This window comes from Vipera ursinii, assembly GCF_947247035.1.
Source record: "Vipera ursinii genome assembly, chromosome: 14".
Lineage (NCBI taxonomy): Eukaryota > Metazoa > Chordata > Lepidosauria > Squamata > Viperidae > Vipera > Vipera ursinii.
Window position 1 is genome coordinate 12,152,584 of NC_139527.1, and position 25,351 is coordinate 12,177,934.

Sequence of the window (25,351 nt, forward strand, 5' to 3'; positions counted from 1 at the left end):
CGTACATTTAAAGTGACAATAACGTTTTTATTCTATTCTATTATTCTATTTTATTCTTTAGTTGCTTAGTGCCAGAATACGCTCCAGGTGTTGCTGAAAAGCAGACTTCCCGGATTCCTACAAACGGCTTTGGATAGACGAAAACAAAGTTTCCCAAACTCCAGAAGGAGCAGCGCCGGCCATGCTGAAACGCGAACCTCTCCTTCAGGAGAAAGGAGCTTGCAGAGGGAGCAGACCCCCCTCCGGGCACCCGCCGTCCGCACAGCAACCGTCGCGCCATGAGAAACCCGCTCCCCGCCCAAGGGAGGCCCGTCTGGGGGTCTCCAGGCCTCCTTCGGCCCCTGGCCCGGCCTCGTCCTCCACAGCAGAGCCGCGGGGAGTCGCCGCGCCGAAACGGCCTCTCTGCTCTGACGGGCCTCAGCGCCGGAAGCAGCGCGGCGGTCAGTGACGTCATCGGGGCGCGCGGCTGCGACGTTTCCTCCGCCATGAGGGCCGCGCCGGGCCGCGCCAAGAGCCCCGAGCCGGCCGCGTCGCCTTTCCCTCTGCCCAGCTACCTTCTGGTAAGCCGGGCCCGAAGAGCGCGAAGGGGCCCCGGATGGCTGGCTGCGTTTGGGGGGGAGCGGGCTGGGGGGCGTCCCCCTCCCTCCCTGAGCGGAGCCCGGCGGGGCGGGCGGGCCGGAGGGGGCTCCCTGGGGAAGGAGGCTGTTGGGGCCCTGAAATCATCGCGGCGTCCCCTCTCCTCCTCCGAGCAGGAGGGCTTCGGTGAAAGGCGCCGGTTCCCTCCGCTGCTCTTCCCACGACTCGGCTTTTGCTCTTTCCCCAGCACCGACCCACCCACCGAAGATCCGCAGCCTGGGACCCACAAAAATATATTTTCAAAAGTCAGATAGAGTAAAAAGGAAGCAGCCTTGCCTTCTCCGCCTTAAAAATGTACACAATTAATAGAATTCATACTAATAAAACATATCTGCTATTTAAAATAAAAGTTAAGTTATATATTAATGCCGCCAAGAAAATTGTGAACATTACATTAAATTTTTAATACTATTACTTTTTTGAAGGAAAAGGTCCACAAAGACAAAAGTGCCTAGGGCCAAAAGCAGGTCATAATGCGGCCTAGACTTAGCATGAGAAAGGACTAACAGGAAAAATAAAACTCTGCTGATGCCCACATTGCAGTGACGCTGGATATTGACTACAGAGTAGTCATTTCTATGTTTATTATAAATTTGGGTGCGCCTGACCTGTGGAACCATTTACCGGTTGAGCTCCGGATGGCTCGCGACCTTCGCTCCTTCCGACACGACCTAAAAACCTATTTGTTTGAACAAGCCGGCCTGGTCTGATGGGTTTTGTTTTAATTATTGTTTTAATGTAATTTATTTTCTGCATTGGGCACTAGGGTTTAATTTGTTTTTAATTTCTGTATTTTGGGTATTTTGGTATTTATGTCCCTGTTCACCGCCCTGAGTCCTTCTGGAGAAGGGCGGTATACAAATCAAATAAATAAATAAATCTTGATCAGAATTCCCCCCCCCCCCTGAATTGTATGCAGCCTTTTATTTGGCATTTGGATAAGCTAGCTAATAAGTACCACTTCTAGCAAAATTTGTCTTGGGTCTCTGGCAAAATATTGGGTCGCACCTCTTCTTTTACTTTCAGGCAAAGTCAGCGGCACACTTTAAAGTGTTTCTTTTCTACTCTGTAAAAAGGGAGACAGAAGTCTATGCATTTGTTGACTCACAAGGAGAGTGAACATGGGTCTTGAGCAGAGGATCATCAGCAGGAATTTTTGAGGTTTATATGCCCCCCCCCCATTGCCAGGCCCAATACAGCCTTAAACCAGGCCTGAAAGAAAGGGTATTATAAGTCTCTATTAAGACTTATGTCAGGGGTCAGCAACCTGAAACAGGGAAAGAGCCACTCGGAACCGGTTCCCTCACAAAAGGATAAACTGGGAGCCGCAAAAAATGTGTGCACATGTACGTACATGCGCGCATGTGCAGAACAGGGTTTGACTGAAGAGTGGAGCCAATGCGAGATATGCACCTACCCTGCATATTTGAATTGATTGGTTGAACTTTTTTAGTCCCACTTTTTTGGGTGGGAACTGCACATGGCAGAGGACTGGGAGCCACAGGAGATGGCTGAAAGAGCCGTCATATTCCAACAGCATATTTCAAGTTTATTTACCACTAGCTTAAGTGGTTTCTTGTAGATAATTGGAATTAAAACATAATTCTGTGTAAAATTCTGTTTGAATTAAGAGAAACAGAATTGCTGCTACAGTTCTCATCCAATTCATATTTGCTCTGGTTCTAGGCTGCTTAAATGTTGAAATCAATCAATATGGTAATTGTGTTGATATGAAGGAAACATTTGCCAAACATTTAAATAGAGTTTCATTGCTTTGTCTCAGAAAGGTGAATTGACAGGTTCTCCTGCTTGAGCAGGGGGTTGGACTAGAAGACCTCCAAAGTCCCAGCTCTATGCCGATTGAATGATTGATACGCTTTTCTGTTTGAAACAGGCTAATTTAAAGGCTGACTGTCTGAACAAGCCTTTCGCTCAGAGGTGTCATGATCTCATGACAATCATTGAAGATTTTCCTGCCAAGGTAGGAAGTTTGCCCCTAGTCAGGGCCTTTGATAACTTATTTTTTCTTCTTTCAAGGGAAGAGGCCTTATTGCTTTCAGGCTAAGGCAAGGTATGGACAGGAAGAAGTTCCTGGAAAGAGGAGGCCTTTTCATATTTTACCTTGAAATCAAGATTTTTAACCAGGCTAATTAGACTGAGAAAGGACCAGAAGAACAAATAAAACTCTGGGGCTCTAAATAGAAAAAGTAAAAGATGAATAGTCTCTAATAGTGACCTACACTGCTTGTGCCGTGGGTTTTTTCCTGCTTGAAAGCAACCTGGCCTCTTTTTCTAACAAGCACAAACTCTCAGCAGCTCTGGAAAAGCAGCGAGTGGCTGTGCTTCAGCCAGTAGAAAGGGCAATTGTTCATTAGGCGTAAAACTATAATTGGGTGTGGAAATGACCTTGGACACCGGAGGAAGAGCTGCAGACTAGATAATGGTCAGGTAAGAGGCAGCTAAGCCTGCAGAAGTGGTGGGGGGGGCACGACAAACATCTCAGGCAAACATCTTCCTAGTTTCTTGGACTATAAAGGCAAGAGGAGAGGATATTCCTTTCAGACTTGCTGCTGTTAATGTAGCCTTACAGTAAAGTTACTGGTATTACTAGTTCTTCCGGGGATGCTTTTCGTCTGGATGCTTTTCATCTCGCAAGGCTGACGAGAACGGAAACTGATCTTGGAAGCAATTCTCCGTAAGTTAGGCTGGTTGCGCCCTCTGGCCTGTGAGCCCACTGGCTTAGCAAGGGAAGCAGGTCAGGGATTTGACAGAAGCGCTTCTAGAGCCATGCAGAGACACGTGATACTAGAGGGAATCCGAAATAAGCCCAAGAGTCTGTGGGCATGAGTGGTATCTCATCTGCCTTCCAGTCCGTGAAAAAGAACCAGAAAGGATTTTTTTTTAAATAAATAAATCTGAAAAACTAATTCTGAAAATTATGGTCCGCTTGAAGCTGCCAAGAGGGCTTTTCAGAAGGCTGAGGAAGTCACAAGGATCAACTGTCCTTGAAGTGATACAAATCGATATGAGAAAAGTTTGTGGGAGTGGAAGCAGCAGGGACTTGAAAGAACAGGACCTCTGCGGTGCTTCAGATTCTGCTAGTAAGGCAGAGGGAGACAATGCAGGCAGGTGAGGCGGGCTTCAAAGAAGTGGATTTTAGTAGACCCAGAGCAGAGGATCCCATGGGAAAAGGAGCCCAGGAGAGGCGGAATGCTGAAATAAGGGGATGCTAAGAGCAGAGTTGCAAACAGTGGAGGAGAAAAGAGGGAGGGCGGCAGAAGAAGCCAGGAAAGAGCCTAGTGAAGCTCTAAAGACAAACGTGGACCCAGGCAGGGAGTCCTCGAGTTACTACGCTGATTGGGACCAGATTTCCTATCACTAAGCAATGTGGTTGTAAAGCTTGACATCGTGTGACCATATCGCTTAGCAACAGCAATCTCAGCAGTCGCTGTTGCTGTTAACCGAATCCCGTATGTCATTAGGTGAGGACCCCCGCGTGCGCGTATGTCTGATTATAATTATAAATAAAAATTAAGCCAAAGATTGAAGTGGCCCAGGGGGCGCGAGGCTCTCTTCCGATTCCAGCCAGGGCTTTGCTGACGGCTTTTCTCTTCTGCAAAGGAGCTGCACGCCATCTTTCCTTGGCTGGTAGAGAACATTTTTGGCAGTTTGGATGGCATCATTGCAGGGTGGAACCTCCGCTGCCTGCAAGCCAGAACAAACTACACCGAGTACAACGTCGCTCTGGACTTCCTGTCCCCCGGGTGAGTTGGCTCCGTTTGGAGCCCTTTCTGGAGAATTGTGCACTAGTTTATTAGATCTGTGACCGAAAACATCCAGTGGTTTGGTTAGATGATAATGCTCATCGAATACACACAAACGTTCACGTTAAATAATAACAACATAAAAACAAAGCTGGCTGTGGGAGATCCCCAGGGTGCTTCATTAACTTTTTTCTTTTCTTTCTTCCTTTCTTTGCAGAGGCCCAATGATGAAGTTGGTCTACAAGCTGCAAGCTGAGGAATACAGACACGAGTTCCCCGTCTCCTACCTTCCCGTTAGTGCCTGGAAAGGAAATGACATGAGCGGGACAGAGCTTGGCAGTCTTAATTCCTTGCATGGAAATTCTATTTGGCTATGAACTTTCTGAGTTGCTCTTCAACTCCCCCACCTGCCTTTCTCCCAGCCCCCTTTTGGCCACCCTGCACAGTGCCACCTGGCAGCAGTGGTGATGCCAGTGGTACTGGGGGCTGAAGTAGCAGCCTCGGCCAGCTGCAGCTGCCCCTGAGCCACTATTCCAACGCTGGCGCAGTCACCGTGGCTGAACCGTGATGCTGTGCAGGGCAGCCAAAAGGGCAGAGATGGGGGGAGGGAGGATAAGGTGGGTAGGGGAATTCAGGAGGAGGCAGTCCCATCCCTTCCCAAGGCTCGGGGCTCAGAGGGACCACACCGGGAATGGTAGGATCGGTGTAGGTCCTCACCTAACAACCAGTGGGATACGATTGGCAACAGGAACGGCTGTCAGTAAGTGATGTGGTCACATGACATTGTGCTTTGCTTTGCCTAGCGGTAGAAATACTGGCCTCAGTTACCATCGTTAACTGAGGACTACCAGTACAATTAAGGGCAATTCTTAGCCTATATTTGATGTGTTTTCATTATGTTGCATCTTATCAGACATGTCCCTGTTTACCCTTTCAGGGCCCAGTGAAAACTTCGATTCAAGAACGGATTTTACCAGAATGTTCTTTATATCACAACAAAGTCCAGTTTTCTCCCACCGGGGGCCTGAGTTTGAACTTGATTCTTAGTATCCTTTGGCCTTGTGAGTGTGGAGTGGTTTCCCTGCAAAGGGGTGAGTGAGTGAGTTGATTGTCAGAGAGGGGCTGGAGGGAACCAGCAGAACACAGGCAGCAGCTGCCCCCAGTAATGAATGGAAGAGAGGCCCCCCGCTTTCTCCCCTGCACTTGGCTGGCACCCTCGAATTGGGAACCATGCTGCTCTCACTGCTGCTTTGACCATGGAGCTCGGCAGTCCGTTTGCTCTTCCAAGGATGTGGTTTGCAGACCAGGTGGTTGCATGCTGTGACCAGGAAGACAATTGGCAGCTGCTTTGAACCACAAAGCAGTTTCCCACCATTCCTTTCACCCGGTTTATTGAAGGGGAAAAGGGATTATTCTACAGCAGGGGTGTCAAACTGCCGGCCCACAAGCCGGTTGCATCATGCAGAGGCTGCACCCACCCCAGCTCCAGCAAAGTGGAAAAAGTCACGTCACATGACACGGCGAGTTTGACACCCGTGTTCTATAGCAGTCTTGGCAAATGTTTAGTGCTTAATTTTTTCTAAGTTTATAATGTGCTTTCTTGATCTCTTGCTAACCACCTGCTAATGCATTGAGGAGATGGCTGCCTGCTCTCCTGATAAAGGAAGAATGTACAACTGTCCTGTGCTTGCAGCAGCCTGCAAACCCCTGTGCTGTTGTCACTTTAGAGAAGGCCATTACAGTTGAGTTGCCTGCTGTGAAGCCGCTAGCTCTCGCTCCCCGATGAATGGATGGGGAGCCTTCCCCGTTCCCTGCTTTCATGGGGAGGAAATTCTTTGGGTGGGTGCGGCTTGCAAGGCATGAACTTTCCTGCAAGTCGAGGTGTGGCAAGCAAGATCGACACTCTTGGAGGTTCCTCCTGCTACTTCAGTTGCGTGGGAATCTTTGTGCTACGAATGAAGTCATCGTAATCTGAAGGACTGTGTAAAACTGGGGTCAGGGAGTCTTAGCCAGCCTGCTTTTCTTTCCTTCTTGCTTGGAGGAAGTTGCCCCCTTGACTCACTCCTGCCAGATCCATATGAATACTACATGTTCTACTTTGCCATCAGCCTCCTTACCCAGAGGGTGAGTACACCTTGGCCTTCCTTGCTGAGGCCACTCTCCTTGTTGACAGAGGAAGGGAGAATCAGCTGAAGTGCCGTTTATTTACCCCCAGTGCTTTTAAGCCACTTTGTTATTAATCAGCTCTACTTTCTAAAGCAGGGCTCCCCAAGGCCCGGTCTGCAGCCAGGTACTGGTCCGTGGCCTGCTGGGAACTGGGCTGTGCAAGTGGCAGGCGTGCACGCAGACCCATCCCTTCCTACCCCCACCCCCACCGTTGCGAGAGCTGGAAAGATTGGCAACTACTGTTTTGTTTTTTTATTGAAAAATTTTATAAAATGTTACAATATTATCCTCTTCCCAAACCCCCCCTAAGCCCCCCTTCCCCCACTTCCCAAAGCTGATTACAGGTTACAAATATATAGTAATCATAATCTAACTAACATTAATCAACTATATAAAAAACCAAATACATAATGCACTTTAACCCGCCTTTAACATAATTACCAACACTCTAAAATACCCAACTTCTAGGAACAATTTAAATTATAACAATAACAATCTAAAATTTACTCATAAGCTAAATGGAACTTTTTAGTCCCATGTTTTTTCTGAATATAATCTATCCATCTTCTCCAAACCAAAATGTATGTATCTTGTGAATGATCTTTCAAGTAAGCAGAAATCTTAGTCGTTTCTGCTAGATTTGACACTTTAAGCGTCCACTCCTCTATAGTAGGCAGACAATCCTTCCAATATTGCCCTACCAATAACCTTGCAGCTGTTATCAAATTCAACATCAAGTTAATTTCTTTAGTGTCACAGTCTGTAATAACACCCAATAGAAATAATTGTGGAGTAAACTTTATCTTGCTCTTAAAAATCTTTTGAATGTTCCACCAAATTTTAATCCAAAAAGCTTTTATATTTCTACAAATCCACCAAATATGAAAATAGGTAGCATCCAAACTACCACATCTCCAACATTTGGGCTGTAAATTGGAATACATACAAGACAGCTTTTTAGGATCCAAATGCCATCTATAAACCATTTTATAAAAATTTTCTCTTAAGTTTTGGGCTTGAGTAAAATTTACATTTCTAACCCAAATTACCTCCCACACATCCAATGGAATCGGTTCTTGAATATTTTGAGCCCACTTTACCATGCAATCTTTCACCAATTCCATTTCCGAGTCCAATTCTATTAAAGCATTATAAATTCTCTATATGCACTCGAGTTTGATCTTTGATCTGTTTTACAAAACAGGGCAACTACTGTTTTAAAGTGCTGGAAATATTGCAGCTGTCTCTGCCATTCAGGTCCGTTATTGTTTCATTGCTCATCCAAACCCTTTGTGGGGTTTCCAGTTTGAGCCAGTTCTGCTCATCAAAGGAAAGTTTTCATTTTTGTTAATCTGCAGGAGTTGATCACTTTTAGCACTGGCCTGTTGTTTGCCAAAGTTGCCATTTGGTGGTTGTTCGTGAATACCAGATGGGGTAATAAGCTTGTGTGTGCAGTGTGCCATTTTAGGTTATATGGAGATGAAATAGTGGCTTGTTGCTCCAGATGGAAAGTTATCTGAACCTTCCTAGGTGGCAAGGAAGCTTTAAGCATCTTGAGTTGAAGTCTTGGCCTCCTGTAGATTGGACTGTGAAACCCTAAGATGACTCTTTCTGTTTGTGCTTCAGAGCATCTCCACCACCTGTCCTATCAGCATGTCAAACAGCGCTTACTTCATCCTGGTGGACCGGTACTTGAAGTGGTTCTTGCCCACAGAAGGGAGTGTCCCTCCCATCCCTTCCTCAGAGCCTGGAGGGGTGGTCCCTTCACCTGCTCCCCGGTGGGTGCTTGCTGTCCTGCTCTCCTCCTCTGCTGGTTGCGGCTGTAGAAAAGGCAGCACTGGGAGGTGGGATGGGGGGAATATGTGGAAGGAGTTGCAAATTAGGACTCTGCAAAGAAGAAGCCTCCAGTGGCTTTTTAGAACGCCAGGAATTTATAAGCTGGGATGCTAACAGTTGGCAAATTGCCATGTGTAGCAAGTGTATTATGTATGTTTGCCGCTTTAAGTTACCAATAAGGTAATACAGGTAGGATAAAATCTAATAAGTGGCAGCAACAGGAACAGTGCTACAAAATGCAATTTCTGAAATAGTTCCTGTTTTCATTTTCTGCAAATAGGAATAAATTAATTGACTAAAATGTATTCAAGAAACTGACTTAGCAGCACACTAAAGACATTAACCTCTTTGGCCTTTTTCAGTAATGCTGACTAGATATTTAGCGAAGCATTTGCAAAAAAAGGGGGGGAGCAAAAATGGGTGTATTCTTCATAAAGTAAAAGTGGAGGCTTCAGGCGATCAAGCTGCTCTGCTCCGTGTCTGAAGAGCTGTCCCGATCAGGTTTGAAGCTGCACACAGAAATGGCTAGCTTGCTCCGGCCTTGCATGTCCTTCTGGCGTGTCTGGATTATCTCTTTTGACGTGGCCTTCTCCCTTTTCAAAGCTCTCCCACAATGCCTTTCACCTCCTACGGGATGCATCCCACCAGTCTTCTGAAAAGGCACGTCGCTCACCAGACTTCGGTGAATGCAGACCCTGCTTCCCAAGAGATCTGGAGGTCTGAAACGTTGCTTCAGGTGTGTGTGGCTGGCAGGTGCTTGTGCCCTCAAGAGAGCTGCCCTCCAGCTTGGCGGTGGCTGTGAGGGCTCTTTCGTTGACGAGGGGAGAGAGCCCTCCTCTTGCAAGGGCTGCGCCTGGGCTTTGGAAGAGGCCCTGTGGCTGGTTATGCAGCATTTCTTCTGGAGCTGAGAGGCCCCTTGCTCCTTCATGGGGAGCTGATCTTAGTCGAACGGGGCCCATGGATTGAAACACAGCTGTCCTTTGAGGGCGTATGGTTCAGCTTATTAGGGCAGATAATTAATATCTGGTAAAAAGGGTAAAAAAAGATCTTAGTGGCACGTGTTGCATACTTGCATAAGAGTGCCTCAAATTGTATGATTAATAATGGAATAAATAGTCATAACCTTGGAAAGATGGGGCATGATCTGGCAGGTCGATGCCTCCTTGTCCCTCCCTGAGTGGCTCGTTTTGGGGTTTCCTTCGGCTGCTGATTGAGCCCCTTCTCCCTCAGGTCTTTGTGGAGATGTGGCTCCACCACTATTCGCTGGACATGTATCAGAAGATGCAGTCTCCCCACATCAAGGTAAGCAGAGGGACGGTGCTTTGGGGAGGGAAGGAGCTGCTAGACCTGGGCAGAGGCAGGGAATGGAGGGAGCTCCTCTGCAGCAGGGTGATAAACAGCGGCCACCTTCATGAGGACTTAAGGAGTTGGAAAAGGTGGAGGTTTTCCTGGAATTAGGAAACGATTTGGTAAGGCTGGGTGGCATGGATTTCTCAGAGGAAGGGCTTTGGCTGCTGTAGCCACTGGAGTTCACTGCCAGAAGCTCTTGCTGGCGAATGGGTTTGACAAGAGGTCCTAGAAAGTCGTGGGGGAGGAGGCCTTTCTGACTGGCAGCAGCTTTCAGAGGGACAAGAGGCTCTGGCCGTCCTGTTGGGCTCTCCAGAGGCAGCTGCTTGACCACGGGGAAGAGCGCTGGCCTTGGGTCGGACAGATGTGGGCCTCCTCTAATCTCATTAGACTTTGCATAGCCATTAGAATCAGGAAGTGCAGGCAGGGCCAGTGTGGCTACTGCTCAGCCTTTTCACGCAACCCTAACCTGAGCTAGATAAAAGCTGGTGAAGAGCTTAGGACGGACGGAGCCACTAGTGCCAATCCGGTATTTGGACAGCTGCGAAGAGGCTTGGGAATCACAAGCTAACCTGATGCAGGAACTGGTCGGTGTGGAACCGTTGTACTCTCTCTGTTGAGTTAAAATAGGATTGCTCAGTGAAAGCCTGGCAAATGGAATTGCCTCCAGGTTTCCTGATGTAACAACAACATTCTCCTCTCTCTTGCTAATAAGAAACAGAATTTCCCTTGCCCTTCAGGATTCAGCATGATCAGCCCTTGTAATGATCTACACTGCCCCGTCTTATCCATAACCTGCAATGGAGGCTGAGAGCGTGAATCTCTCTCTCTCTCTCTCTCTCTCGATCCATATAACAGCAACAAAGCTTAGAGAAGCTGTTCTAAAATTTTAGATCTCAGAATGTTTTCATCAAACGTGTTGAAATACTGCCAAAAATACAGAATTCTTTGGAGTCTCACCTTGTTCCTCACTCCCAGGGTTTCCCAGCCAGCAGAGGCCATTGGAAGCGCAGTTCCCGTTGTGTGTCGTGCCCGGGTGTTGCTGTCATTAAATGGAGGAAAGCTGGATCGGGGCTCCCTTGGAAAGGCGCTCTCTCAGTGAAGCTCCTTAGCGGCTGAGCCCCGCTGGACGGGCTGCGTCCCGTCTCCCTGCCCCCTGAAAGAGGGAGATGGAGGAGCCGGGGGGCTGCCTGGTTGGGCCTCCGGCCGACCCCTTGCTAAGTGAAGGGGAGCTTTTGGCAGACCCGCTTCCCTTCTGCGCCTGGAGTGGTGGCACCGCTGGCTTACTCCTTGCCAGCGGCTTCAGCCGGCTTATTTGTGCTGCCCCAGCTGCAGTCCCCGGCTGCCTGTCCTGACTGGTGGCCCTGCTGCTCTGGGAGGCCGCTGTCATTTACGTGATCTGCCAGCTCAGAATCCCAGAAAGGTCCCCTTCATTTCTATGGGCCCCGGCTGGGAGTTGGCAACAGAACCCAGTTTTTGGCCTCTTCCCTCGAACGAAGACGTACTTGCAGTAAGGGTGGAGTCCAGAAGCAGATCAGGGGATTGATTGATTGGTTTGTTTGTTTCTTTTCGATAGCGCCCAAAAGACTTTCCCCAGAGTTTATCTTCTTGGGTGGTTCCTTTCCTTGAGAACTCTTCTCGCCCCCCCCCCCCCGTGAGCACCACGCTTGTTTGCCACTCTGCTGGGTTCTTGGCCAGCTGAGCAGGGCAAGTGCTGATGCCCTTCTGCATCCTGTTGGCACTTGAGAGTTTAATTTGCTGAATTCTTAAATGCTGCTGATCCTCATAAGTTGGAGGTGAACAGCTGGAGGCGTAGAAGAGCTCTGACTGGTTTGAGTAGGCGAGGTGGAGGGGACAAACGAGCCACCAGATGGACATAGGTTTGTTTCTGCAAAAGTGAAATATTACAGTCTCGGTTCTTTACTATATGTGAAAGTTCTGTGCCGTAATTTTGGGACTTGGTTTTCTCATTTTCAGAGTATTTCTAGGTGATGGGACCACAATTTTATATGCTATGATACAGGGGGGAAATGCCTGAGCTGGCTGTTAACTCCTTGCCATAGCGCAGCCTACAACCTCAGGTGTCCTGTGAACAGAGCCGTGCTTTTCTCTCCCGTCCTGGGTTCCTTCCAGAACTGGATAACCTATGGGAAGTCCACCCTTGGTGGCTGGTAGCACTTATCTGTAGGACTTGCCGGTTCTGGACCTGAAAATAATAAAATATTGGGCAAGAGCTCTGGATAGAAAAGATCTGAAAGCCCTTTGGTTCAAATTAAGCCTTTCTGGAGTGTTCTGTGTTGTTACTTTTTCATATCATTTATATCATGTGTGCCCTGAGACGTGTATAGTTTACGGGCGGGGAAACTACGGAGGAAGGGGAAGAAATGTTGCCTGGAAGCGGTACAAGTCTGGATGGGGAAGAATAGGCTCCCACTCAACCCGGCCAAGACCGAGTGGCTATATGTGCTGGCATCTTGGGTAATCCAGGATATTCCATCTTTGGTTATGGGGGGAGAGGTGTTACCCCCCGTTGAAAGGGCGCGCAACTTAGGTGTCCTCCTGGATGCACGACTCAGTTTAGAAGATCATATAGGAGTCGTGGCCAGGGGGGCATTTGCCCAGGTTCGCCTGGTGCACCAGTTGCACCCCTATCTGGACCGAGATGCCCTACGTACGGTCACTCGTGCTCGTTACCTCCCGTATAGACTACTGTGATGCTCTCTACATGGGGCTGCCCTTGAAGACCACCCGAAGGCTTCAACTGGTGCAGAATGCAGCTGCGCGGGTTGTGATGGGAGCGTCCCGATACTCCCATATTACACCCATATTCAGAGTCAGGAAGCGAGCCAGAATTAACTTCTAGGCAAGGACAATGCAGATTGAACATGGGGCCAGAACTTGGTTAGGGCTGGTTATGGTAGAAACATGGGGTGTGTCATAGGGCGATCCTCTGCAGGCACAGCTGCCAAGGGGGCTGTGGCATTGTGATGATTGACTCTCTGGGACCTTGTCTTTCATCCCCATCTTCCTGGGTCCGTTCTCACTGGGTTTTTTTGTTTCTTTTTCATCTCTCTCTCTCTCTCTCTCTCTCTCTCTCTCTCTCTCTCTCTCTCCCTCCCTCCCTCCCTCCCTCCCTCCCTCCCTCCCCTATCCTCTTACATCCTTCTCTTGTCTCTCAGCTGGAGGTTCTCCACTACCGGCTCTCTTTATCCAGCATCCATCATGCCCAATCCAGCCACCAGGCCCTCCATACATACCAAGTATTTCCATCTTTTCATTTCATTTCATTTTCTTTGTATTTTAAACAAAACACCTGTTGAAATGGAAGCACATAAAACCTGCAGGGCAGAAAGGAGCTAAATAACTCTCCCCTTTCCCCACGGGGGGGGTGGGGTGGGTGGGTAGCTCTCCAGGGACTCTCGGGAGCCTGTGGCCAGGGTCTTCAGCCCCCACTGCACTGATCATTGCTGCTGTGGTGTTAGATAACCACCCAGCAAGATTAAAGGCCAGGAGAATTGGGGCAGTGTGGAGGCAGCAGCTCAGCCACAGCAAGAAGTCTCCAGAGTCAGCGCAGCTAAGGAGAAGCTCAGAGCTAAGAAATGGGTCTTGCCGGTCTTGGCTTTGCGGAAGGCTCCACGTGACCATGTCCCTCGAGAAGGCGAGTGCCTCAGGCCTCGGGGTTTGAGAGATGTATCCACAGGAGGGACACCAGTTCACTTCTAGCCAAAATCAGCTGCTCACAAATCAATTGAGGAGGAAGCCCTGTGAGTAAGTTCTGCACAGCCGGTCCTGCTGGGATCAGATTTTCTGCATCCTTTCGTTCTTCCTTTGTAACATCTGCGGCCAAGAGATTAATGGCTCTCTTGAGAATGAGCATTTTACTTGTCACTCTGTGCCATGAGTTCTGATTCATGACTTGTGCTAGACTGGGCTCTGTCCCCTCACCTGCCACTTAGCTCTTTCACACACACACACTCCTGCTGAGCCACAATCAAACCAGGTTCATCTTGGCCCAGCCATTCTGAGTGCTGGGGGCCTTTTATTCTTTATGCCCGAGTCCCTGCGGCTCAGAGGCAGGTGGGGAAAGACCACCAGCCCTCCTTGTGAGGTGCCCCAGTCGAGAGGTAGCAAGTTAGCAGTGATCCAAACTGTTTAGCATCTGTTCTGTGTGGAGCCCTATTACCCTTCCACCACAGTCTTAATGAATTTTTGCTTATATTTTTTTATCTCATCTTCCATATTTTTATAAATAATTCAAGGCGGCTAACATATCAAATACCCCTTCCCCCTCCTGTTTCCCCCACAACAACCCTGTGAGGTGAGTTTGGCTCAGAAGGAATGACTGGCCTAAAGTACCCCGGCTGTCTTGCCCAAGGCGGGACTTGAACTCACCACCTCCTGCTCTTAGACCAAACCGGTTCTTATGCTGAAAGGGCCAGTTTGATTCATGCAGATTTTTTTTTTAGATTTTGAAGTCTCTCCACTCTGTTGGCCCATAAATGTTCTAGGGAGGCTTTGATAACATTTTGCATCTTGGCTGTGTATTTAAAAGAAACGGTCTGTCTCAAACGTCCTGTGTTTTAGGGTGATATGATAGCAGTAATCTATAAGCCTGAACTCATCTGACCCAGATAAGTTCTTCTGCACGAACTATTATTCACTTCCCCCCCTCCCCCCATTTGTGTGAATTCTTCACAGGGTAAATTTCCCCTCCTAAAAATAGTTTGTAGGTACAATATTTTGATCCATGAGAAGGTATCCAAATGAATTCCGTCAGTTGGCTTCTGCTAATTGGCAGAATTCCAAGGGCCCCAGGTGTGGCAGGGAGGATGCGGGTCTTTTGCATGGGGTGCTTTGAACCATGTTCCCCCTTATCCTTGGCTGTCCAAGCTCACGTTCACATAGAAGGCGGGTGAGAGCCAAGAGAGAGCGCTTGTGAGGAAACATGTCCTCCTTACTTGTATTTGCTCTACAGAGATTGTATTTGATCCTTCCCGGTGACACCCCCCCTCCCCCGTCTATTCATCCACTGGGGCTCGTGTGTCTAGGAAGCGGAGAAAGCTGGCCAAATCCACTCTCCCTTGGACAACCACTTTAATTGCTCCCTCCTTAGTAGCAACCAATTTTGCTTTCTGAGCTCAAGTTGTCAAGTGAATTTTACTTCTGAGCCATGGAATTAGTTGGCCCCATCAGTTGTGCGTGTGTAGATGTTCTTGGTTCAGGTGCCTTTTCTGTGCGTCTTCTGGACTTCCTTTGTGATGGGGACCTAACTTTACTTCTCTCCTTCTTCTTCATTTTCTTTGTCTTTGTCTTCTGCTGTTGCTTTCAATCTAGGAGTCCTTCAAACCCACCGAGGAACACGTCTTGGTTATCCGGTTGCTTCTGAAACACCTACACACTTTCAGCAACAGCGTAAAGTCAGAACCAATTTCTCCTTCAGGGCATTCCCACACTGCCAGTTCACTAGAGGAATTCAAAAGGTCTGTACTTAACAGAGAAAATAAAACCTGGGTTTGTTGGGGGGTTGGCTCAAACAGTGTTTCTCAACCTCGCTAGCCTGGCAGGGGAATTCTGGCAGTTGAAGTCCACCCATCTTCAAGCTGCCGAGGTTGAGAAATGCTGGGCTAGAAACACTGGTTTTCCTTGAATAAAAAAATGTGTGCATTCAACAAAATAACACTGTTTTCTGTACTGCCAGGGCCCTCCTCTTGTTCTCACAAATGGTGCCTCTTCTTCAGTGGTGATGGCAAATGAGCTTAACAATGTGGAAGCTAAAATACTCCGTACTTCAGCAAGCATAGTTTATTTCTGTGCAGCCAGACCACTTTGCCTATTTTGTGTACATTATTAATTTAGCAGTTTTGGGAAATGTTTTGCCTTAGTTTCAGGAAAAAAGTCATTTTGAAAAATAAAAATTTACTGCAAGTTGAACCTGAACCTGAAAATTAATAACAGCAATGAGAACAATAGTTCTTAGGTCCTTGTTAAGTTTTTGCCAGTTCTAGACTGTGAATCAAATTGAAGACTAAATCAACAACAAGAACTATAATAATAATAATATATTAGGATGTTGTATTGCTATAAATAAGAGGTATTCCTTCTATTTGGCTTTCCTGTGGTCAAACTTCTGGGATGCTGTGTCGTTTTGGCTGCCACAGAAAATGTAGACAGATTGGAGGAACAAATTTCAGGGATTGTGGAAGCTAACCAAAAATTGGAAGTTATTGGGTGTATTTTGTCTGAAGCATTTAAGATGAGAGGTGGGGCACATGTGGCTTCTCTACAAGATATTGACACGTAAAAGATCTCTGGTCTAATAAATCGAACTGCCTGGGCACACAGCCTGGTCGAGAGCTTGTTGGGTTTTTTTAGTCTTAAGAAGTCTAAGAAGTGAGCTCTGGGCTGAGGAAATTCTGGGCTTTGGAAGCTGTGAACGAATTCTCGTCCTGCTGTTGTCTTGAGCCAATAGTCTAAAGTAGCAGCTCCCTGATTCAGTATTCTGCAAAAGTCAATTTTGCTCTTTGAAGAGAAGAAAAAGGTCACACACATCCAAACTTGTAAAGCTCTCTTTTCCAACTTCCTTTACCCCCTGAAATTTTCAGCATAAACCAAAAGGTTAATTAGAACGTTTTGGTTTGTTATTTTTCCAGGAACTCTGGAGCTGAAGCTTTCAACTAGCCTGATAAGATACTTGCTCAGATGGCTTGGCAGGAAATCAGAGTTGGCAGGAAGAGGCATTGAGGCCTCGAGTCACTAGAACCATTACAGTTAAAGCCCTGCAGGCAGTTGACTGTCCAGTTGCTGCTAGAATTTTTTATTTATTTTTTTAATTTTAATCCCATTTATATGCCGCCCTTCTCCAAAGACTCAGGGCGGCTTACAATTTAAGCACAAACCAATGTGCTTAGCAGTAGCCTTCATTCTATGTATATGCCTGCTTATTAGGGCTTTCCCCCCCCCCAAGCGGCATTATTACAAAGTCAGCTTATTGCCCCCAACAATCTGGGTCCTCATTTTACCTACCTCGGAAGGATGGAAGGCTGAGTCAACCTTGAGCCTGGTGGGATGCGAACCTGCACTAATTGCAGGTAGCTGGTGTTACTTAAGGAGGCATTAGCCCACTGCTCCACCAAGGCTCCTTAATTGCTCCAGCAAAGGAGGGCCTCCACCTTTTGGGGTAGTTGGCTCCTTGTCAAACTGCCTTAACACTTAAAGAAAGTGTCGGAATCTTCCTTCCTCTAACTCAGAGGTCTCCAACCCCTGATCCGTGGACCGGCACCGGTCCACAGCATGCCAGCAATCGGTCCGCGCAAACAAGCCAAGTCCCAGCATCCAAAACCAGGCCCCCTCCGGTCTGTGGAAGAACCTTTCTCCATGGAACCGGTCCCTGGAGCCCAAAAGGTTGGGGACCTCTGCTCTAACTGGGATCACTGTTTCCTGTGCTATTACAAAAGGCCTTACACTTCCTGTGTATGATGTCAAATGTGGTACTTGTAGAAAGTTGTCATGAAAGTTGAACAGGTTTTGTATCTATGGAGCATAGCTGTCTCCTTTGCATCACATTTAACTGGGACAGAGTGCTTTTTTTCTTATAGGGACCATTGACTAACTTTGTGAGATGTCTTTGCAGGATTGTGATCCCTCGGTTTGTTCAGCAGAAACTCTACATATTCCTTCAGCACTGCTTTGGTCACTGGCCTCTGGATGCGTCTTTCAGAGCCGTAGGTACCGTTTAGATGTTGGTTGTGCTTGTATGCATCCTTTCAGGGTGAGGATTTGAATTTCAGAGCATTGATGGAAGTAGTACGACTAATTTCTAGGAAGTCTTGGAAATCCTGCCATGTCTTGTAAAGAAGGATCAAGTTGCACAGCCTCAATCAGTAAAATAATAGTGGTGCTTAAAAAAATCCCAAGATTATTAAAAATCTCACTCTTACCTTCTACAGAGAAATTATTCTACATAATAATAATAGCATATTTACTGATATTTATCACACAAATAGGAATTAAATTACATAATATCAGCTGATTATTCATTAAAGTAATAATATGTGATCTGTAATGTAATCAAAAGGGCCAAAAAAAGAGACAACTAGCAAGTTTTGTATTGGAAATTAAGATGATGGAATGAGAGAAATTACTCTTGAAAATGCAGCTAACAGTGAACAAAACAAGAAAGGGACCCAAGTAAATGCAATAACAATTATGGCATATAAAATTTACAACCCAGATTTAAACAGTTAATTAAATCTTGACCCTACGGAAGGACAGTGTGGAGTCTTTACATTAGCAAAGTGTCCCTTAAAAGGCAGAGTTCACAGCATCATTTTCAAATGGAACAGTTGGGCTTCCAGGGACCTTTTTAGCAATTCTATACGTATGGTAAGTCCAAATTTATTAAGAGAGATAAATTCCAATGTTGGGAATATAATTGAACAAGGTATCGACATATTCAAATGATTTTCAAGAGCCTGGTTTACTACGATGAGATAATCATCTGACGCAAAGCAGTTGCAATGGGCTATGAGGATAACCCTTAGGAAGAGGAAGACAACAGATGGGAGAAATCTTGGGCCAAAGCAGGAAGTTGGAGAATGCATTTCACTGGATCTCCTTTGTTCTCTTTAGGGTAAAGGTAGCGGAGGAAGGTGGCACATCCAAAGTCCCAAGTCCAGGACAAAGCACATGGCCAACTTGCCACGGCCAACTAGCCGTGGGGCAAGATTGAATATTGAAGAAATGATGGAATAGAATAATTAAAGAAAGGATGCTAAAGGAGGGACAAAATGAAACGGGAATGACAAAAATTAGAATATTTGTAAAATTATTTTAATTAAATTGCATTGTTGAATTGTCCTGTGGTGAGTTGACCATGGCGAGTTGCCTCGTTCCATATTACCATAATTCTACATGTAATAAAAGTAGTTTCGGTATTCATAACTTTTGGTGTTCACATCTGGTCTACCTTGTCGCCCCATCCACTCTGTGGGATGGATGTTGGTATCCTTAACCATAAGTTCACAATAAGGTTGATGAAGAAAGTTTTAAGTGCAGACGTACATTTAAACACCACATTTGTTCCTGCAGGTTCTGGAAATGTGGTTAAGCTACTTACAGCCTTGGAGATATGCACCAGAGAAACAACCGCCAAGTGCAGAGGCCCCACTTCGTAGCGTGTCAGAGAAATGGTGTGTCCTGGGCTGGGGACCTCGGGGCCCCTACAAATCTGGCCGGCTGCCTTTGCTCCAGGCATAGGGTGGGTTGGGTAGAGGAGGGAGGAGGTTTGCCTGGGTGAGCTCATTCGAGGTGGCTGGAGGCAGCAAGGGGTGTGGCTGCAGCATGAGCATGTGGGGCAGGGGGGAGTTGGGGTGTTTTTCTGGCCCCTCTTCTCTCCAGCCCTGGCCGTTGCTGCTTACACAGGGGCATTGGGGCCCATGGAAATGTCCCTCTGGTGTGACGGTCTTTCCGCAGCCTTCTCTCCAGTGCCAGGAAGTGCCCCGCATGCTGTAACCCGGATTTGCTGGAGCTGATTGTACTGGGTGTCTCTCCTCTGACTGACCAGGCCCTCCACTGGCTCTTTTCTTAAAGGGAGCCTTTTGTCCAGGAGAATCTGCTGTTGTACACGAAGCTCTTTGTCAGCTTCCTGAACCGAGCTCTCCGCACAGACCTGGTCAGCCCCAAGAATGCCCTGATGGTGTTCAGGGTGGCCAAGGTTTTTGCTCAGCCCCACCTGGCTGAGATGATCCAGAGAGGTAAAGAAACACCCCCACCCCACCTTCTCTCTGGGTGCAGCCTTGGGGGAGGGCGCTTTGGGGGGTCTTCTAGACCCTTTTCCGGTCAGCATATCCCAGAAGGCCAGGCAAGAGCCTGAGCCCCCGCCAGCTGCTTGGTCCTGGGACGCGGCCCCCTTCATGGCGGCCAGAAGGAGCTTGCCCAGGCCTGAGGCCGGCCGGCCGTTGCCATCTCTCTCTGCAGCAGAGCAGCTCTTCCTGGAGGCCGACCTGAGCCTGCCCCCCCGCCAGCACCGCCTCTTCGTGAGCCCCTCACTTGGAGGCAGCTTCCTGTCGGGCCGGGCTCCCACCGTCACAGACGCCTCCTTCAAAGTGAAGAGCCACGTCTTCAGCCTCGAAGGACAGGACTTCCAGTACAAGCAGATGTTTGGGACAGAAGCCAGGAACCTGGTAGGTTGCTTGGCGCTGCTGAGCGGAGGGGGAAGCCCCTCCAGCGGCAGAACTGTGGCACCAAAGCCCCCCGCCCCGGCACAGCGCCAGATTACTGGGTGAACCCCTCCCTCGTCCGCTGAGCCTGCCCTGCTCCCTACCTGCCAAGGATCCCGCTCGTCAAGGATGAGAAGATCCGGGAGGGGAGACGCCTCTGCTGCAGTTTCAGCCCTCCGGGATATCCGGCCCTCCCCGGGTGATCTTTGCTTCCACCCCCCCTGTCCTTCCAGACGAGCCTGAAGGTCTGGGGGGGCCGCGGGGGAGTCCATCACCGGAGGAGGTTGCTGACCCCCACCTCTCCCTGGTGCGCCCTGCTCTCCCCCCCCCGTCTTCTTTAATTTCATATTATTGCACTTCCAGTTCACTTTTTTGTTTTATTCCTTTAGTATTGTTATTTTTACATTTTTTTCTGTTTTATTGTAAGCCGCCCAGAGTAGCCCCATGGCAAGATGGGCAACAAATAAGAATAAGAATAAAGACGTGCAGAAATGAATCATTGCTTAACTGGTTGTTTGGGGAGAGGTGCTGCCTCCCGGTTTCCTAGCGAAGGGGGTCCCTTGCTCTTGGCTGGGCCTCAGGCCGGCCGTCTTCTGAGCTGCCCTGACTCAGCTGCTCTTCTGTCCAGGTGCTGCGACTAGCCCAGCTAATCGACCAGGCCCAGCAGGCGGCCAGATCCCTCTCGGACCGCTCGGCGGAGGCCAGCCCCGGCCAGTCCTTCCTCTCCTGGCTCTGCTTTGGCTCAAGCGACCTGAACGGCTCCTATCTGGGGAACGACATGGATGACGTGGGGCAAGAGCATATAAGGAAAACGGATGAATACCTGGAGAAAGCCCTGGAGTATTTATGCCAGATATTCCGGGTAGGAATTGGGGCTCTTCAGGCTCCGGCGACAGCCCCAGTCAGTGCTACGAATCCAGCCTGGCTCACCTGCTCTAGCCCTGGGTTTGTGGGCGTGGCTGGAGAGGTCAGCGGAACAGGAGACCTCTCGGGCTTCTGTGCTGCCTTGGCTTTCCTGGCCTGTCTGGGGAGGGCCGCCCCTCCTCTGCAAGTGAAGAAGGGCGGCTGTTTCGCCAGGCCACCGACACAGGCTGCAGCTGGCTAAAACGTGCCAGCCACGCGAAGCCTCCCTTGGGCTGCATTTGGTTTTTCTGGCAGCCTTTTCAGTTTAATTAAGGGATTTTGAGCAAGAACACCTTTAAAGTTGCCAGCATATATCTTCTAGAGCTGGGGTCCCCAATCCCCGGTCCGTGGCATGCCAGCAACCAGTCCGCACAAACAAAGCCCCATTTGTGGGATGCAGGTAGCACACAAAACCACGCGTGCTCTGGTCCGTGGAAGAATCTTTGTCCACGGAACCGGTCCCTGGTACCCAAAAGGTTAGGGGCCTCTGTTCTAGAGAGGGAATGATTTGGGGTCCAAATCCCCCAAATTCTTCTGAGAGGACTGATGTGAGAACCATTAAGCCTTGCGATTAGAGGCCTCGCATTTTCTCATGTAACAGGGCAATTAATGTGCCTAATAGATGGGGGTGTCTCGTTTCATTTTTGCCAGTTGAACGAAGCCCAGCTGAGCCAGCTGATCCTGAACAGGGGAGCGGCTCCCGAGGAGAACGGCAAGAAGTTGCTGCCAGACTGCGTTGAGGGCGAAAATGGGCTGATGCTCACGCCGCTTGGGAGATACCAGGTAGGCCAGTGACCTGCTCAGGAAGTTATGTAAAGTAGCAGATAAGAATATAGGTGGGGCTCTGATGAGAGAGAGGATGGATGGATGGATGGATAGATAGATAGATAGATAGATAGATAGATAGATAGATAGATAGATAGATAGATAGATGATAGATAGATAGATAGATAGATAGATAGATAGATAGATAGATAGATAGATGATATTTATTTATTTATTTATTTATTAAACTTATATACCCCCCTTCTCCCATAGGACCCAGGGCGGTTCACAAGGCAATTAAAACAACATTACAATACAAAAATTTTAAGAAAAGATTGGACAGTCATTTGTCTGAAATGGTCTAGCTTGGAGCTTGGAACTAGAAAATCTCCAAGGTCCCTTCCAACTCTATTATTCTGTATTTAGTAATTTATTGTTTGTAGCAATTTCCACTATGTTCTTGGAACAGATGTTAATCAAACATGCCTAAAAAACTTTGTGCCTCCCCATGAGCCAATTCTTAAAAGTTTGAGTTCCCTTCTGGTCTTCAGTTAGAGAGGCTGAGTGTAGAGGCGGGTTGCGTGTGTCAGTTGAGAAGCCCACAATCTCGGCTTTAACAACTCTTAACTCTTAGTGGGGCCTTCCGTTTGTCACCTCTTGTTGCACTCTGCGGCTTAGTTCCTCTGATTCCGTCCCTGAGGATGGAGTCACGTTTCCTTTTTTCAAAAATGATTGTTTTATGTTGCTGCTAAAATTAATACATTTATTGGTAAGGAAGTAGGTGGCTCAGGAACAAATGTAAGAAAGAAGAAAATGACATGCATTTTGACATTTCATGGGAAACCAATTATTCAGAAAAGTTTTCCAGCATATAATCGTGTCAGCCAGAAATTTGGCTACCACCAGAAATAGCAGGAGCCCAAAGTCAGCCGAGAGAACCCTTGAATATACATAGCTTAAACATTCTGGTTGAAAAACATTATATAAATAAAGATTTGTCTCAAATCAGTATACACTCCACAAACTGTTAAGCTTCTGTGGTTTACAATAACTTTCATCAAAGCTCAATATCATCTTGGAACTGACTATTTTCGCACTTCTGCTGGTACACATATCTGTGCGCACACATGCACACACACCACACTGTTGAAGGCTGAAGAAAGCAGGAGATAGTTAAAAAAAACACCAAACATTGTGGATTATGATGAGCTAGAGAGCTTTGCTGTGGGAGAGAAGACCGCCTTGCCGGGGGATCAGCTGGCCCCAAGAAAGGCTGCTCCTCTGGGAGGCCAGCCGGCTGTTTCCCGTGTTGGGGGGAGGCAGCGGGTCACTGAGCTTGGATCCAAGGCTCTTTTGGAGATTTGAGGGGGATGCAATTCACCCGGTTGTCCAGCTCAGCTGGAAGGCTAGATTGCAGCAGCTCTCCTGCAGATTCTCTCTGAGATAGGCGATGGGTCTCACGATGCAGGGCTTTCCTTCTCGCGCTAGATCATCAATGGCCTGCGCAGGTTCCAGATAGAGTACCAGGGAGACCCGGAGCTTCAGCCAATCCGAAGTTACGAAAGCACCACCCTCGTCCGGCTGTTCTTCCGGCTGTCTTTGGCCATTAACGAGCGCGTAAGTGAGCGGCCTTTCTTCCCTTTGCCTTCACATTCCGAGCGCCTCCAGACTGGCCTCTTCTCACCACCAGGGTCTAGATGCCAGGGTGATGGCATCTAGCCCTCTGGCTAGCATCGCCTCATGAGGACTAGAAGCCCGTGGCGTGTTGGACAGGGCCACAGGGGACTAGGACAGCGCTCTTTTTGGCTAAGCAATTTGCCGTGGCAGCAAACTCTGTGATTAGCCGTCCCTGAGGCGGGGGGGGGGGTGTCCCTTTGGCTTTCACGCTTGTGATTAAGGGCTCCTCCGTCTCATTTCCCTCATCTTGCGTTGCTTTCACCTTGCTCCCTTCTAGTTTGGAAGCCGGATGGAGAGGCTCTGTGCCAGAGGAGACTTCCTTGGCAGTTTCTGCCGCTATCACCTCACCAACCCCTCCCTGGCGACCAAGGCCCAGCGCAGCCCACAGACCCAGTGGCACCTGGGGCAGATTCAGCGGCCGAGAGTCAGCCTGAGGTTTCTGGCCAGCTACAGGGCTCTCTTCTCCACGCTGATAGTTTACTTGGTGGCATCCTGGTTCTGCCTTGGGCCAGCGGCCTGCACCTTCCTCCTCCTCCTGGGATACCTTCTCTTTGCCTGCGGGATGACCATTTGGACCGAGAGAAGGCGGCTTCATTGACAGAGAAGGCCCAAGTAAGCCCTACTTTCAGCTGGGTGTGCAGACTCTCCTGGCTGCTGAAGAAGCCTCTCACTGCACATCCAGAGGGTGTAATTCTGTCTGTCAGACTGTTGCTATGTATACATTCTATTTTGATAAAGTTTTTTTTAAAAAAAACCCAACAGCACAGCCTTGGGAGATTCCTGGTGGCACGGGGAAGCCGAAAGAAGCAGGGCCTCTGAGCCACTCTGGCGTCCCCGGTGTGGCAAGGCTGCTTGGGCTGTGCTGGCTTCTGCACCTGGGTCCCAATCCAGTGCCCAGGGCAGCCAGCCGTTGCATCAGTCTCCTTGCAGCTTTCCAGCTTAGCAGGCTTCATTTTGCAGTTTGAGGACCCGTTCACTTGTGCAAGCAGTGCCTTGGATTGTAATATAATGTGGGGGTGCTTTACTGAATTGTGGGGTCCAGCTGTCGGCTGCCCCAACTTGGTTAGTTAGAAAAAAACTCTTAGGCCCATAGGTACACTTTACTAAAGCCAAGCAGTTACGGAAGAAGCAAAGCTGGATCTCAGGTTTTCCTGCCCAAAGTATATGGCTAATCTTTCCGTGTCCCTCTCTACTCCCCACTATCAAGAAGTGTCCAGTTAGGTGCTAACAAATGGTTTTGGGAAACAGTCCCTGTCCCTGAAGCAGCTGGACGGTCCAAGGCTTGGTTTCATTTCCTCAGGCTATCCCCTGGCAACCCTCCCTCATACACGCAATGCCCTCCCCCCTTTAATGGCAGGCTGCAACAGCAAGCAAGATGCAGCTAGTAAGGGCACCCTGACACCAGCCCTCATGCATCGTAAGGGGAGGGGGCTGAACGGACAGAAAATAGTGACCGAAAAAGTGGCAAACCACGGTTCTGAGGACCAGGTGGATGCAAAACTGGTCATAAGTGATCATTTATTACCTAATTTCTAGGCTTCTCTTTGTAGCCTAAGGCCAGTGGGCAAGGTGTGACAACAGCACCCCCCTTGCACCCCCATATGTAGAGAAATTTAAGGTTTGACAGCCCAATGGAGAGTCTTGTTCTCCTGTCTAAAGGCCTCTTACAGGGCACACCCCAGGGAAAGAAAGCTTCCTGCCCCCCCCTCATCCCTGCCCTGTTAGTTCCATGGAAGTTGCACAAAGTACCTTCCCAACGATTCTACCTGGAGCAGGGCATCCCAAAGGGCTAAGCAGCCACAATAGCCGCCAACTCCGTGATGAGGGGCGACTGTGGAGTCGGCCTCCGCCTTCCCATCGGCACCTGGCCACGCCTGCATTAAGGGGGGGTCTCCACAGGGGCTGCTCAAAGGAAGGGCTGGGTGTCGGGCTGAAAGAGGCCCGGGAGGGGCAGTCAGGAGCCTCCAGGTGGAGCGGCCCTTCGGGGGGGCACCGGGGCCTGAGGGGGGCTTCCGAAGAGCCGGGGGGGGCTAAAGCCAA

At 48.6% G+C, this 25,351-nt stretch overlaps 1 protein-coding gene across 6 annotated transcripts; it reads left to right on the plus strand.

Moving 5' to 3' along the window:
* Positions 1 to 458: 458 nt before the first annotated feature.
* SMPD4 (sphingomyelin phosphodiesterase 4) lies at positions 459 to 24,070 on the plus strand. Of its 6 annotated transcripts, XM_083373925.1 has the most exons (19): positions 459 to 560; positions 2,531 to 2,617; positions 4,258 to 4,400; positions 4,618 to 4,693; positions 5,338 to 5,446; positions 6,472 to 6,524; positions 8,193 to 8,344; positions 9,006 to 9,138; positions 9,633 to 9,704; positions 12,929 to 13,009; positions 15,084 to 15,229; positions 17,380 to 17,470; positions 18,837 to 18,937; positions 19,338 to 19,501; positions 19,725 to 19,930; positions 20,595 to 20,828; positions 21,521 to 21,652; positions 23,123 to 23,251; positions 23,589 to 24,070. In XM_083373925.1, exons 1-19 carry the CDS (start codon positions 486 to 488, stop codon positions 23,907 to 23,909), a joined length of 2,505 nt encoding a protein of 834 aa, XP_083230051.1. In that variant the 5' UTR covers positions 459 to 485; the 3' UTR covers positions 23,910 to 24,070. The 6 variants fall into 6 exon arrangements, with proteins under 6 accessions (XP_083230051.1, XP_083230052.1, XP_083230053.1 ...); XM_083373926.1 differs by lacking the exon at positions 12,929 to 13,009; XM_083373927.1 differs by lacking the exons at positions 4,258 to 4,400; positions 4,618 to 4,693.
* Positions 24,071 to 25,351: the final 1,281 nt, after the last annotated feature.